This window comes from Panthera onca, chromosome X, assembly GCF_046562875.1.
Source record: "Panthera onca isolate mPanOnc1 chromosome X, mPanOnc1 haplotype 2, whole genome shotgun sequence".
Taxonomy (NCBI): Eukaryota; Metazoa; Chordata; class Mammalia; order Carnivora; family Felidae; genus Panthera; species Panthera onca.
In genome coordinates this window covers 70071895-70085466 of record NC_138357.1, presented here as the reverse complement: position 1 = coordinate 70085466, position 13572 = coordinate 70071895, and the positions used below count along the sequence as shown (strand labels likewise).

The 13572-nt window shown below is 39.1% G+C and overlaps 1 protein-coding gene across 1 annotated transcript; it reads left to right on the top strand.

Annotated features, from left to right (window-relative positions):
- The first annotated feature begins 394 nt into the window (after positions 1 to 394).
- LOC145713509 (polyadenylate-binding protein 1-like 2) lies at positions 395 to 3980 on the top strand. The gene has a single exon (XM_081792351.1). The coding sequence runs from the start codon at positions 1198 to 1200 to the stop codon at positions 1798 to 1800; it is 603 nt and encodes a 200-aa protein (XP_081648477.1). The 5' UTR covers positions 395 to 1197; the 3' UTR covers positions 1801 to 3980.
- Positions 3981 to 13572: the final 9592 nt, after the last annotated feature.

The following is a 13572-nucleotide window of genomic DNA, read 5'->3' as shown; positions in this document are numbered from 1 at the left end:
CCTTGGTGGCAGCGATGTTGCAAAGTGTGTATGAGGTGAAGCGGGGAGAACCCTTGAATGTGAGAAAACCTTTTTTCTCGGCTTTGTTTAGGCCGGGCAAGTGTATTCTCAATGCCACCCACCCGTTCTTGCAAGGCACTTGATTTAATCATTTAGACGTTCTATGGGGGGTGGGGGGGGGGAGGAGATAAAACAAAACCAACCCTCTAAATCTAAACCGTATTTCCCAGTCCACAGTGGAGCCCTTTCCCTGGCTTCCTCTTCATAAATATCCAGGCAACCTGAGAGACTGAAGACTCTCCCCGCCCCCGCCCCAAGCCTCAGGCTCCCGCTCCCATCCCCGCCCCCTCCCACCGCCCGCGGCCCCACAGCCCCGCAGCAGCCACAGGGGGAACCAAAGAGACAGAAGCCTTCCCAGCTGCCCGGACCACAGACGCCAACACCCCCCGTCCCTCACCACACGCCGCCTTGCCCGCCCGCGCCCCGCACGCTAGCCCACGACCGAGAGGCGGCGGCAGCAGCAGGCTGCAGGCTGCGGTGACTCGCACCGGTGCGCTCCTGGCAGCGCTTGCTATCCCAAGTGACTCGGACTGGCCCCGGGTCCCCGGCCCCAGCTCCCGCTGGCGCCACCCGCCCTCCTGTCCTTTCCCGCCTCTCTACCCCCCAGCTCGCGGGAAGGGAGGTCGCGGCAGCGGCCTGGAGGCACCGGCGACCGTGGCGACAGCGGCGAAAGTGGCGGCGGCGGTGGCGGCAGCGGCTGCGGCGGCGGCAGAGGCTGCGGCGGCGACCGTGGCAGAGGCTGTGGCGGAGGCCTCCGTAGCGGAGGCGGAAGCAGAGGTGGAGGCTGAGGTGGAGGCCGAGGCCTCAGTAGAGGAGGAGGCAGTGGCGGAGGCCACCCGGGGGGAGGTGGCGGCCGCCCTAGCAGAGGGGAAGGAGGCGGGGGCTGCCCTGGCGGCAGTGGTTGTGGAGGCTAGCGCGACTGAAGCTGCCTGCGCCGCCGCCGCCGCCGCCGCCACTGCAGCAGCAGCAGCAGCAGCAGCAGCAGCAGCAGCAGCAGCGGAGGCTGCGGCGCCCTCCTTGGGGGAGGCGGAGGCGGAGGCGGAGGCGGAGGTGGCGGCGGCCGCGGCGGCTGCAGCCGCGGGTGCAGATGCGGATGCGGAGACCAGCAGGGTCTCCGAGGGGAACCCAGACTTTCCTATGGCCTCGCTGTACGTGGGCGACCTGCACCCTGAAGTGACAGAGGCAATGCTCTACGAGAAGTTCAGCCCGGCCGGGCCCATCCTTTCCATCCGCATTTGCAGGGACAAGATCACCCGCCGCTCGTTGGGCTACGCGTACGTCAACTACCAGCAACCGGTGGACGCCAAGCGGGCCCTGGAAACCCTGAACTTTGATGTCATCAAGGGCAGGCCCGTGCGCATCATGTGGTCCCAGCGGGACCCCTCGCTCCGCAAGAGTGGGGTGGGCAACGTCTTCATCAAGAACCTGGGCAAGACCATCGACAACAAGGCGCTGTACAACATCTTCTCGGCGTTTGGCAACATCCTCTCCTGCAAAGTGGCCTGCGACGAGAAGGGGCCCAAGGGCTACGGGTTTGTGCACTTCCAGAAGCAGGAGTCCGCAGAGCGGGCCATTGATGCGATGAATGGCATGTTCCTGAACTACCGCAAAATTTTCGTTGGGAGATTCAAGTCGCATAAAGAACGAGAGGCCGAAAGGGGAGCCTGGGCTAGGCAGTCCACCAGTGCTGACGTCAAGGATTTCGAGGAAGACACCGATGAGGAAGCCACCTTGCGATGAAGACATGCCAGGAGCCAGTCAGCCAGCAGAGCCAAATCTTGGCTCCCACCCGGTTTACAACTCCCCTCTTTGCCCCCTAACCCACCAGCAGTGTATAGTATTGTACTGGGAGTGCAGGTCTCTCCTCTCTCTCTCTCTCTCTCTCTCTCTCTCTCTCTCTCTCTCCCTCTCCTCTCCCCCCTCTCTTCCTCTCTTCCTCTTTCCTTTCATCCCCTCCTCCTCCTCTTCCTCCCTCCTTCCTCTTCCTTCTGTCTTCCCCACCTCTCCCTTCCCCCCACACCCACCAAGGGCGTTGTGAATAATCTTGCTAATCTGTGCCACTTGATAGATTATAGGCTGCCTTTTCTCCTTGTGCTTTGGTTTAAAAAGCACTTCATTCTCGCTTCCTTCACTACACAGGTGACACAATTTCATGGTAGAAACATCAGAAAGGAGAAGGAAATCAGATGAGGGAAAACCCAGAGAGTAATTGTTCCCCATGATTCTACTACCCAGAGGCAACCACTTTTTGGTGTGCTGTTTTTCCAGTCTCTCCTCTCTCCCTCTTTCTCCCTCCCTCTCTTCCTCACTCCCCACCCCCACCTTCCCTTTTAACACACTGTTATAGAATGGTTCACGTGTGTGGTGTTTCTTAATCTGCTTCTTCAGAAACTAAAACCAAACAAAACACAACCCATTGAACTTCTTTCCATGTTATTCAACAGGCTTCCTAAATGTCGTCTTCAGTGCCTGCAGAGTGTATCCATGGATCTTTAACTCTTCTGTAATCATTTCTGCATTGTTGGACATTCAGGTGATGCCTAGTTCTTTCCTTGTGTTTAAACCCAACACTGCATACTCTGAGGAATGAATCCTTCTTTGTCAAGCCAAATCTTTGCTAGCATACCGGATGGTCTTCTTAATTGTGGACTTGCAGGATCCACAATAAAATATCCTTGCAGGATATTTTAGAGACTTTTCCTGTGTGTTGCCAAATGGCCCCTTCATAAGCATTGTACTGATTTGCATTCATGCCAGCCAGCACAGCTAGTAAAAAGAGTATGTCCATTCCCCCTGCATAGTCTCCTAGTCACTGTAATTGATGTGTGTGTGTGCTGGAGTGTGTGTGTTTTGGCCAGCTTGATGGGCTGCAAATGGTATTTCACTGTTTTAGGTTATTTTGCTGGATTTAAATGCCCTTTATCACCCTCTTTTCCTTGTGCCCACTTACTGCCCTTTTGCCCATTGTCAGAAACATCATTCGGCTTTATTGCAGGAAAAAATTAAAATGCAGGCAACAGAAGAAATTTAATGTTCCCATAATGAATCTTAATGACCATCCATATCTTCCTGAAAAATTTCAAGTATATGTCTGTAATCATCTCCAGAACGACCTGAAATATTTTTGGCTGTACCTCTTTAGTAGTTTTTTGCATTCATGTCATATATGTATATAAGAATGTATCTACGGTTTTTATATATGCTTTTTCACACAAAAGTGTGTGTGTGTGTGTGTGTGTGTGTGTGTGTGTGTGTGTGTTTATACACACACCTACTTTTAATTTCAATTCATGTCATTAAAGTTACTTTTAAAAATATTTCCTCGGGGCTCCTGGGTGGCTCAGTCAGTTAAGCGCCTGGCTATTGATTTCAGCTCAGGTCATGATCTAACAGTTCGTGAGTTTGAGCCCCACATCCGGCTGTGCGCTGACAGAGCAGAGCCTGCCTGGGAATCTCTCTCTCTCTGCCCCTCCTCCCCTCACTCTCTTCTTCTCAAAATAAACAAATAAACTTAAAACATTTAAAAAGATTTTATCTGCCTCTTAATATTCCACTGAATCAATGCCTCAATAGATGAATAGATACCTTAGGCATACCTACATTTATATCCAGTCTGTATGTCTGTGTTGGTGTGCATATGTGTACATACATTTTTAATACTTCATAATGTTTGAACATCTAGATTGGTACTCGTTTTTCTTTATCCCGAGTTGCCAAATTCATCACAGTGCACAAGTTTTGCTAACATTCAAGATATTTTCCTGAAAATAAAAACGTTGCTGAAAGAAACACTGAATTGTCAAAGGGCTGACCTTGTAAGGTGCACCAGTATTATAACAGGACGTAGATATCTGTATTATTTTCTGCTCTTGGTATTGCAATCATTTCTGTATTTCCCCAATATTTTATCAGGGAAACAGTAGCATTTGTTTTTATTTATGTTAAACATTTTAATACAAATTGTACATGATTATAATAGAAAATATTTTTTCAAAAATGTTAATGAAACATAATAAAGTAAAAATTCTAATACCATTCCTAATACCACTACTTGACAAAATAGATTCTTAATAAATAGAAATCTACACACCTTTATAATACAATATGCACTTTTCCATTGGAGGGTATTTTCATTATAACAGTTTTCTGGGACAATATTTCTAAATCATTAAATATTCTCTTAATTCTGTTGTTAATGTAATATTTCATCATAGGGATGAGCTATAATTTCTATAACCAGTCTTCCTTGGGGTATGTTTAAAATGGTTCTGGGGCACCTGGGTAGCTCAGTTGGTTAAGCGTCTGACTTCAGCTCAGGTCATGATCTCATAGTTTGTGGGTTCGAGCCCCGTGTCGGGCTCTGTGCTGACAGCTGAGAGCCTGGAGCCTGCTTCAGATTCTGTGTCTTCCTCTCTCTCTGCCCCTACCCAATTCATTCTCTCTCTCTCTCTCTCTCTCTCTCTCTCTCTCTCTCAAAAACAAACATTAAAAAAATTTTTTTAATGGTTCTGACTTGCACTTGAATATCTTGGAACATTTTATTGCTTTCTATTCCTACTATAGGAATTTCAGAATGATAGATATGGACATGTCAAATGTTTTTCTTGGTTTTTGCCAGTTGTTTTTCCCTTAATGTTTATATCAACCAGTATTGTAAAAGAGAGCACATATCTCTCCCCAGCTTCTTAAATTGGTCAAAAAGTTTTGCTTTAACTTTTGTAACCTTGAAATCAATTGCACATTTTTTCTTTTATTTCTTCATTTTACAAGTGCATTTTTAAAACATGAGATTAAGCACATTAAAATATATGTAAGAAGAAGTTGAGGCATATTTTATATACCTTTACAAATTATCCATTCATAAGCATTTTAGTTTTTAAGTTTTTATTTTAAATACAGTTAGTTAACATACAGTGTTATATTAGTTTCAAGTGTACAATATAGTGATTCAAAACACTTCCATACAACATCTGGTGCTCATCACTACAAGTGTCCTCCTTAATCCCCACTACTTATTTCACGATTCCCCCACCTACCTCCCCTCTTGTAACCATCAGTTTGTTCTCTGTAGTTCAGAGACTGTTTCTTGGTTTGTCTCTCTCTCTCTTTTTTCCCCTTTAATTAGTTGTTTTGTTTCTTAAATTCCACATATGAGAGAGATCATATGATATTTGTCTTTCTCTGGTTGACTTAGTACACTTAGCATTATACTCTCCAGCTTCATGCATGTCATTGCAAATTGCAAGATTTCATTCTTTTTATGGCTGAATAATATTCCATGGTATGTATACACACACACACACACACACACACACACACACACCCCACATCTTCTTTATCTAGTCATCAATTGATGGACATTTGGACTGCCTCCATATATTGGCTATTGTAAATAATGCTACTATAAACATATCAGTGCATATATCCCTTTGAATTAGTGTTTTTGTACTCTTGGGTAAATACCCAGTGGTGCAATTTCTGGATCATAGGGTAGTTCTATTTTTAACTTTTTGAGGAACCTCCATACTGTTTTTCACAGTGGCTGCACTTGTTTGCATTCCTATCAACTATGAACAAAGGTTCCTTTTTCTCCACATCCTTGCTAACACCTGTAGTTTCTTGAGTTGTTGATTTTAGCCATCCTGACAGGCATGAGGTGATTTCTCATTGTAGTTGTGATTTGCATTTCCCTAATGATGAGTGATGTTGAGCATCTTTTCATCTGTCAACTGGCCATATATGTCTTCTTTGGAGAAATGTTATTCATGTCTTCTGCCCATTTTTAATTAGATTCTTTGGTTTTATGGTGTTTAATTGTATTAGTTCTTTATATATTTGGAAACTAACCCTTTATTGGTTATGTCATTTGCAAATATCTTCTCCCATTCCATAGGCTGCTTTTTACTTTTGTTGATTGGTTCCTTTGTTGCACAGAAGCTTTTTATTTTGATGTAGTCCCAATACTTCATTTTTTTTGCTTTTGTTTCCCTTGCCTCGGGAGACCTATCTAGGAAAAAAGTTATGGCTGAAGTCAGAGAAATTACTGCCTATGCTCTCATCTAGGATTTTTATGGTTTCAGGTTTCACATTTAAGTCCCTAATCCATTTGGAGTTTATTTTTGTATATGGTGTTCGAAGGTGGTACAGTTTCATTTTATGTGTAGCTCTCCAATTTTCCCAGGATCATTTATTGAAGAGACTGTCTTCTCCACTGTATATTCTTGCCTCTTCTATCATAGATTAATTGACCACATAAGTGTGGGGTTATTTCTGGTGTCTCCATGTTGATCTATGTATCTATTTTGTGTTAGTATTTTTGTGTTTTGGTTATACTACAGTTTTGTAGTATATCTTGAAATCTGGTATTGTGATAGTTTTGTTCTTCTTTTTTCAAGATTCCTTTGGCTATTTGGGGTCTTTTGTGGTTCCATACAAATTTTAGTATTATTTGTTCTAGTTTTCTGAAAAATTCTGTTGGTATTTAAAAAAGGATTACATAGAATCTTTAGATTTCCCTGGGTAATGTGGCCATTTTCACAATATTAATTCTTCCAATCCATGATCATGGAATAGCTTTCCATTTGTTAGTGTCATCTTTTCTTTTATCAGTGTTTTATAGCTTTTTGTACAATGGCTCTTATCCTCTTTGGTTAAATTTATTCCTAGGTATTTTATTATTTTTGGTGCAATTGTGAATGGTGTTTTTTTTTCTCTTTTAATTTATCATTGTTTATAGAAACAGTGCCAATTTCTGAGTATCAATTTTGTATCTTGCCACCTTTCTGAATTTGTTCATTACTTCTAATAGTTTTTCAGTTGAGTCTTTGGGATATTTCATGTGTATTAATCATGTTATCTTCAAATAGTGACAGTTTCTTTCTCTTTACCGATATAGATACTTCTTATTTCTTCTTGTCTGACCGCTGTGGCTAGGACTTCCCATACCGTTTTGAACAAAAGTGGTGAAAGTGGAAATTCCTGATCTTAGAGAGAATCTCAGTTTTCACCATTGAATATGATTTTAGCTGTGGGTTTTCATATATGGCCTTTACTATGTTGAGGTGTGTTCCCTCTAACCACACTTTGTTGAGAGTTTTTATCATAAATGTATGATGAATTTGGTCAAATGCCTTTTCTATATCTACTGAGTAATCATAGCATTTTTATCCTCTACTTTGTTAATGTGGTGTTTGATGTTGATTGATTTGCAAATATTGAACAATTCTTTCATCCCCAGAATAAATCCCACTGGTTGTGGTGAATGAGCTTTTAAGTGTATTGTATGTGATTGCCAATATTATGAGAATTTTTGCCCATCAACTGTGTTCATCAGGGATATTGGCCTATAATTTTTGTGTGTGTCTTGTCTCGTTTTGGTATCAGCGTAAAGATGGTCTCATAGAATGAATTTGGAACGTTTCTTTCTTTTTCTAATTTTTTGGAATTGTTTGAGGAGAGTAGGTATTTACTCTTCTTTAGATGTTTGGTAGAATTTACCTGTCAATCCACATGGTCTTGGAAATTTATTTATTTATTTATTTATTCAATTGTTTATTACTAATTCAATTTTGTTACTTTTAATTGATCTATTTAGATTGTCTATTTCTTCCTGGTTCAGTTTTGAAAGATTGTATGTTTCTTGGAATTTATCCATTTCTTCTGGATTGTTTGGTTTGTTGGCGTATACTTTTTCATGGTATTCTCTTACAAACCTTTGTATTTCTGTGATGTCAGTTGTTACTTCTCTTTCATTTCTGACTTTATTTATTTACTTTCTCTTTATTCTTGATGAATCTGGCTAAGAGTTTGTAATTTTATTTAACTTTTTAAAGAACTCATTCTTGGTTTCATTGATTTTTTCCTATTGTTTTTTAAGATTCTATGTCATTTATTTCTGCTCTGATCTTTATGAATTCCTTTCTTCTACTCACCTTAGGCTTTGTTTTTCTTCTTGTTCTGGTTCATTTAGGTGTACAGTTAGATTGTTTATTTGAGTTTTTTCTTGATTCTTGAGGTAGGCCTGTATCGTACTTCCCTCTTAGAACTACTTTTGATGTGTCCCAAAGATATTGTACCATTGTGTTTTCATTTTTCTTTGTCTCCATGTATTTTTTTAAAATTTCTTCTTTGATTGCTTCATTGGCCCATTGGTTATTTAGCATCATTTTGTTTAGTCTCCACATTTTTGTGGTTTTTTTTTCCAGTTTTTATCTTGTAATGTATTTCTAGTTTCATATGTTGGGATTGGAAATTATGCATTGTATGATTTCTATCCTCTTAAATTCATTGAGGTTTATTTTATGGCCTAATATGTGATCTATTCTGGAGAACATTACATGTGCACTTAAAAGAATGAGTATTCAATTTCTTTTGGATGGGATGTTCTGTGTATAACTGTTATGTCCATCTGGTCTAATGTGTCATTCAAAGCCACTGTTTCCTTGTTGATTTTCTGTCTGGATGATTTATCCATTGGTGTAAGTGGGGTGTTAATGTCCCCTACTATTGTATTATCATTGATTTCTCTATGTCCGTTAATATTTGCTTTATGTATTTAGGTAGTCCAGTGTTGGGTTCATATATAACAATTATATCCTCTTGTTGGATTGATCTCTTTATCATTATATAATGCCCTTCTCTGTCTCATCTTACAGTCTTTGTTTTAAAGTCTATTTTGTCTGATATAAATATTGCTACCCAACTTTTTGTTTTGTTTTGTTTGGCTTCCATTTGCATGGTGAATGTTTTTCCATCTCTTCATTTTCCAAATGAATGTGTCTTTAGGTCTGAGATGAGTCTCTTATAGGCAGCATATAGATGGGTCTCGATTCTTGTCCATTCCACCACCCTATGTCTTTTTATTGGAGCATTTTGGCCATTTACATTTAAAGTAATTATTGATAAGTATGCACTTACCGCCATTTTGTTGTTTTCTGTAGTTCTTCTTTTCTCCTTTCTTCTCTTGCTCTCTTTATTTGTGACTGATGAATTTCTATAGTGTTATGTTTGACTTTCTTTTTATTTTTATCTATTATAGATTTTTGGTTTCTGGTTCCCATAGGTTTCATATATACCATCTTAAGTAAATAGCAGTCTATATTAAATTGATGGTTGTTTAATTTCAAACGCATTCTAAAAAGAAAAAAAAAGACAAAAAAAAATCTTTCTTCTTTTTCCTTTTCTCTTCCCTTTTTACTCCCTCCTCCATGTTTTATATATATGTTGTCATATTTTACATCTTTTTATTCATAATTTTCTTATGACTAATTATGGCCATTTCTTTTCCACTTAAAGCAGTTCCTTTAACATTTCTTATAAGGCTCAATTAGTGATAATAAAATCCTTTACCTTTTGTTTGGTAAACTATCTTTTTTTTCAAATTTGAATGATAAACTTTCAGTGTAGAGTATTCTTGGTTGTAAGCGTTTTACTTTTTTTTTGGATTTTTCAGATTTCTGCAAATTGTTCTCTTTTTTTTCTCTTCCAAATTTTTATTTAAATTTTGGTTATGTAGGTTTTTTACTATTAGCACTTTGATTTTTATTTGTTTTCAAATGTTCTTTTATTCAAATAACAAATTTTTTAAATTAGAAAAGTATTATGGCTGAGCGTCTGGGTGGATCAGTCAGGTAAGTGTCCAATTCTTGATTTTGGCTTAGGTCATGATCTCGTGTTTCATGAGTTTGAGCCCCACACCAGACTCTTCACTGACACTGTGGAGCCTGCTTGGGATTCTCTCTCTACCCCTCTCACTACCCCTCCTGTGTGTTCTCACTCTCTCTAAAAATAAATAAACTTAAAAAAATTTTTTTAGGTATTATGGGCTTTTTTTGACACAAAAAGTTGGATTTATTGATTCCGACCGCTACACAGTAAATTTCAGGTTATTTTTACTTAGTTTCAAGTTAGTTAACATATAGAAGAGTATTGGTTTCAGGAGTAGAATTTAGTGATTCCTCACTTACATATAATACCCAGTGCTCATCCCAACAAGTGCTTCTTTAATGCCCACCATCCATTTATCCCATCCCTCCCATCTCCCCTCCATCAACCCTCAGTTAAAACTTCGAATATATCAGGCCACTTCCTTCTGGCTTTAAAGTTTCTGCTGAAAAATTAGCTGGCAGCCTCATAGGTTTTCCCTTGGAGGTAACTTTTCTCTCTTGCTACTTTTAAGATTCTCTCTTTATCTTTAATACTTGATATCTTAATTATTATGTATCATGGTGTGGGTCTCCTCAGGTTCAACTTGTTTGGAACTCTCTGTATTTCTTGGACTTGGATGTCTATTTCCTTCCCAGGGTTAGGAAAGTTTCTAGTCATTATTTTTCAAATAAGTTTTCTCTCTCTCTCTCTCTCTCTCTTTCTTCTTCTTCTTCTTCTTCTTCTTCTTCTTCTTCTTCTTCTTCGACCCCTAAATGCAAATGTTTTTTTTATTTGATGCAGTCCAAGAAATATCTTAATCAATTCTCATTTTTTAAAATTATTTTATCTTTTTGCTGTTCTGCTTCTGTGCTTTCTATTACCCTATCTTCCAGATTGCTATTACTTCTTCTGCATCTTTTAATCTGTTGATTTCCTCTAGTTGTTTCTTATTATGTAAGTTATTGTACTCTTCAACTCCATTTGGTTCTTTTTAATATTTTCTATCTCTTTATTGAAGGTCTCAGTGAGTTCTTTCACTGTTTTCTCCAGCCTGGTATCTTTATAATCTTTAGTTTAAATTCTTTATCAAGCATATTGCTTACCTGTGTTTCATTTAGTTATTTTTCTGCTGTGTTTTCTTGTTGTTTCTTTTTTTAAAAGCAATTAAAAGAGATTGATTGATTTTTGCTCTTTATGGTTTTACTTTTATTCCAGTTATCATAGTGTAATATTAGTTTCATTTGTACAATATAGTGATTCACCACTTCATACAACACCCAGTGCTCAACACGTAAGTACACTCCTTTATTTCCATCACCTTTTTTTTATTGTTTTTCAACTTTTTATCTAAATTCTCATTAGTTAACTATAGTATAGCACTGGTTTCAGCAGTAGAATTTAGTGATTTGTCACTTAAATATAACACCCAGTGCTCAACACAAGTGCCCTCCTTAATACCCATCACCCATTTAGCCATGCCATGTTCACCTCCCCTCCAGCTGCTCTCAATTTGTTCTCTATAGTTAAGAGTCTCTTATGGTTTGCTCCCCTCTCTTTTTTTCTGTCTTCCCTTATGTTCATCTGTTTTGTTTCTTAAATTCCACACATAAGTGAAATCATATGGTATTTTTCTTTCTCTGACTGACTTACTTCACTTAGCATAATGCACTCTAGCTCCATCCATGTCATTTCAAATGGCAAGATATCATTCTTTTTGATGGCTGAGTAATATCCCATTATACACACACACACACACACACACACACACACACCACACCTTATTTACTTATTCATCGGTCAATGGACTTTTGGGCTGTTTACGTAATTTGGCTATTGTTGATAATGTTGCTATAAACATCAGGGTGCATGTGCCCCTTTGAGTCAGTATTTTTATATCCTTTGGGCAAATACATAGCAGTGCAAATTCTGGGACATAGAATAGTTCTATTTTTAACTTTGTGAATAACCTCCATACTGTTTGCCAGAGTGGCTGCAACAATTTGCATTTCCACCAACAGTGTAAGATAGTTCCTCTTTCTCTGCAACCTCACCAATATCTGTCATTTCCTGTGTTATTAATTTTAGCCATTCTGACAGGCATGAGGTGGTCTCTCATTGTGGTTTTGAGAAAAATGGACAGTGACATGCAGAAGAATAAAACTGGTCCACTTTCTTATACCATGCACAAAAATAAATTCAAAATGGATGAAACCTAAAGGTGAGATGGAACCATCAAAACCCTAGAGAACACAGGCAGAAACCTCTTTGACCTTGATTGCAGCAACTTCTTACTAGACATGTCTTTTAAGGTAAGGGAAACAAAAGCAAAAATAAACTATTGGGACTTCATCAAGATAAAAAGCTTCTGCACACTGAAGGAAGCAATCAACAAAGCTAAAAGGCAACCTACAGAATGGGAGAAGATATTTACAAATGACATATCTGATAAAGGGTTAGTATCTAAAATCTATAAAAATTTATCATATTCAACACCCAAAAAACAAACAATTCAGTTAAGAAATGGACAGGGACACCTGGGTGGCTCAGTCAGTCAACTGGCTGTTTCTTGGTTTCAGCTCAAGTCATGATCTCATGGTCAATGAGTTCAAGCCCTGCATCAAGCTCTGTGCTCACAGTGTGGAATTTGCTTCAGGATCCTCTGTCTTCCTTTCTCTTTGCTCCTCCCCTGCTTGTTCTCTCTCTTTCTGTCTGTCTCTCTCTCTCAAAAATAAATAAACATTAAAAAATTAAAAAAATAGGAAACGGATAGAAGACATGAATAGACCTTTTTCCAAAGAAGACTTCCAAATGGCTAACAGACACATGAAAAGATGCTCAACATCACTCATCATCAAGGAAATAGAATTCTTGTTTCTTTTAAAGATTATTCCTCTGTCTCCACAGTTTGCTCTACTTTCTGTGTTTGTTTCTATGGGTTAGGAAGAATGGCTACTTCTAAACTTGGTGGAATGGTCTTGTGTATGGTGTTCTCTATATAGACTGTGTGTGCTTGGTGACTTTTTTTTGGTGGCTGGAGCTGGGCTGTATATACTTGTTACACTTTGAAACCACAGCCTTTTACAGAATGAAGAATAATAGTAATAGCGATGAGGAAGAGGAAGAGGAAGAAGAAGAAGAAGAAAGAAGAAGAAGAAGAAGAAGAAGAAAGAAGATAATAAAAGTGAAAAAGAAAAGAAAAAAAGATCAAAAAATAAAAACAATACAATTTTATTATTAAAAATAATAAAATAAATTTTTAAATTAAAAAATGTGACTTATTTTCTGTGCCCCAGCACCATGGGGTTTGGTGTGTGCTTGTGGACACTGGGATCACTGAGGTCACAAGCCTACTGTTACCCGGACCCTGTTTTGTCCTGAGCTTTTAACATGGAGGAAGAGAGTATCTCTGAAGCTCCTTGGCTTTTTTAACCATGGATTTTTTTTCTGTGTCCCAGCATGATGGGAACTGGTGTGGGCTTGTAGACCCTGGATTTACTAAGGTTGCAAGATGACTGTGATTACCAGGCACACCTGTTATGGTGTTCAGACCCTGTCCAGTCTAAGCTTTTAAGGCAGAGTAGGAATGTAAACCCTGTCATTTTCCATTCCCTCTCACATGCAGAGCATTCCCACAGCTCCTTAGCTGCTTGGCAGAGTTCTAGTATTATCTCTTATATGCTAGTTACTTTTTTTTGTTTTGTTTTTTGTTTTAAAATTTAATACCTCTTTGTAATTTATTTTTTTTAAATATGAAATTTATTGTCAAATTGGTTTCCATACAACACCCAGTGCTCATCTCAAACGTTACTTTTTAAAACCACAACTTTTTCTCTGTGTCCAAGGACAGAGGAATCTATTTCCATTCCC

What these genes read in the sequence shown, in the direction of transcription:
- LOC145713509 (XM_081792351.1), top strand. Translation starts at nt 1,198, where the DNA reads ATGGCCTCGCTGTACGTGGGCGACCTGCACCCTGAAGTGACAGAGGCA.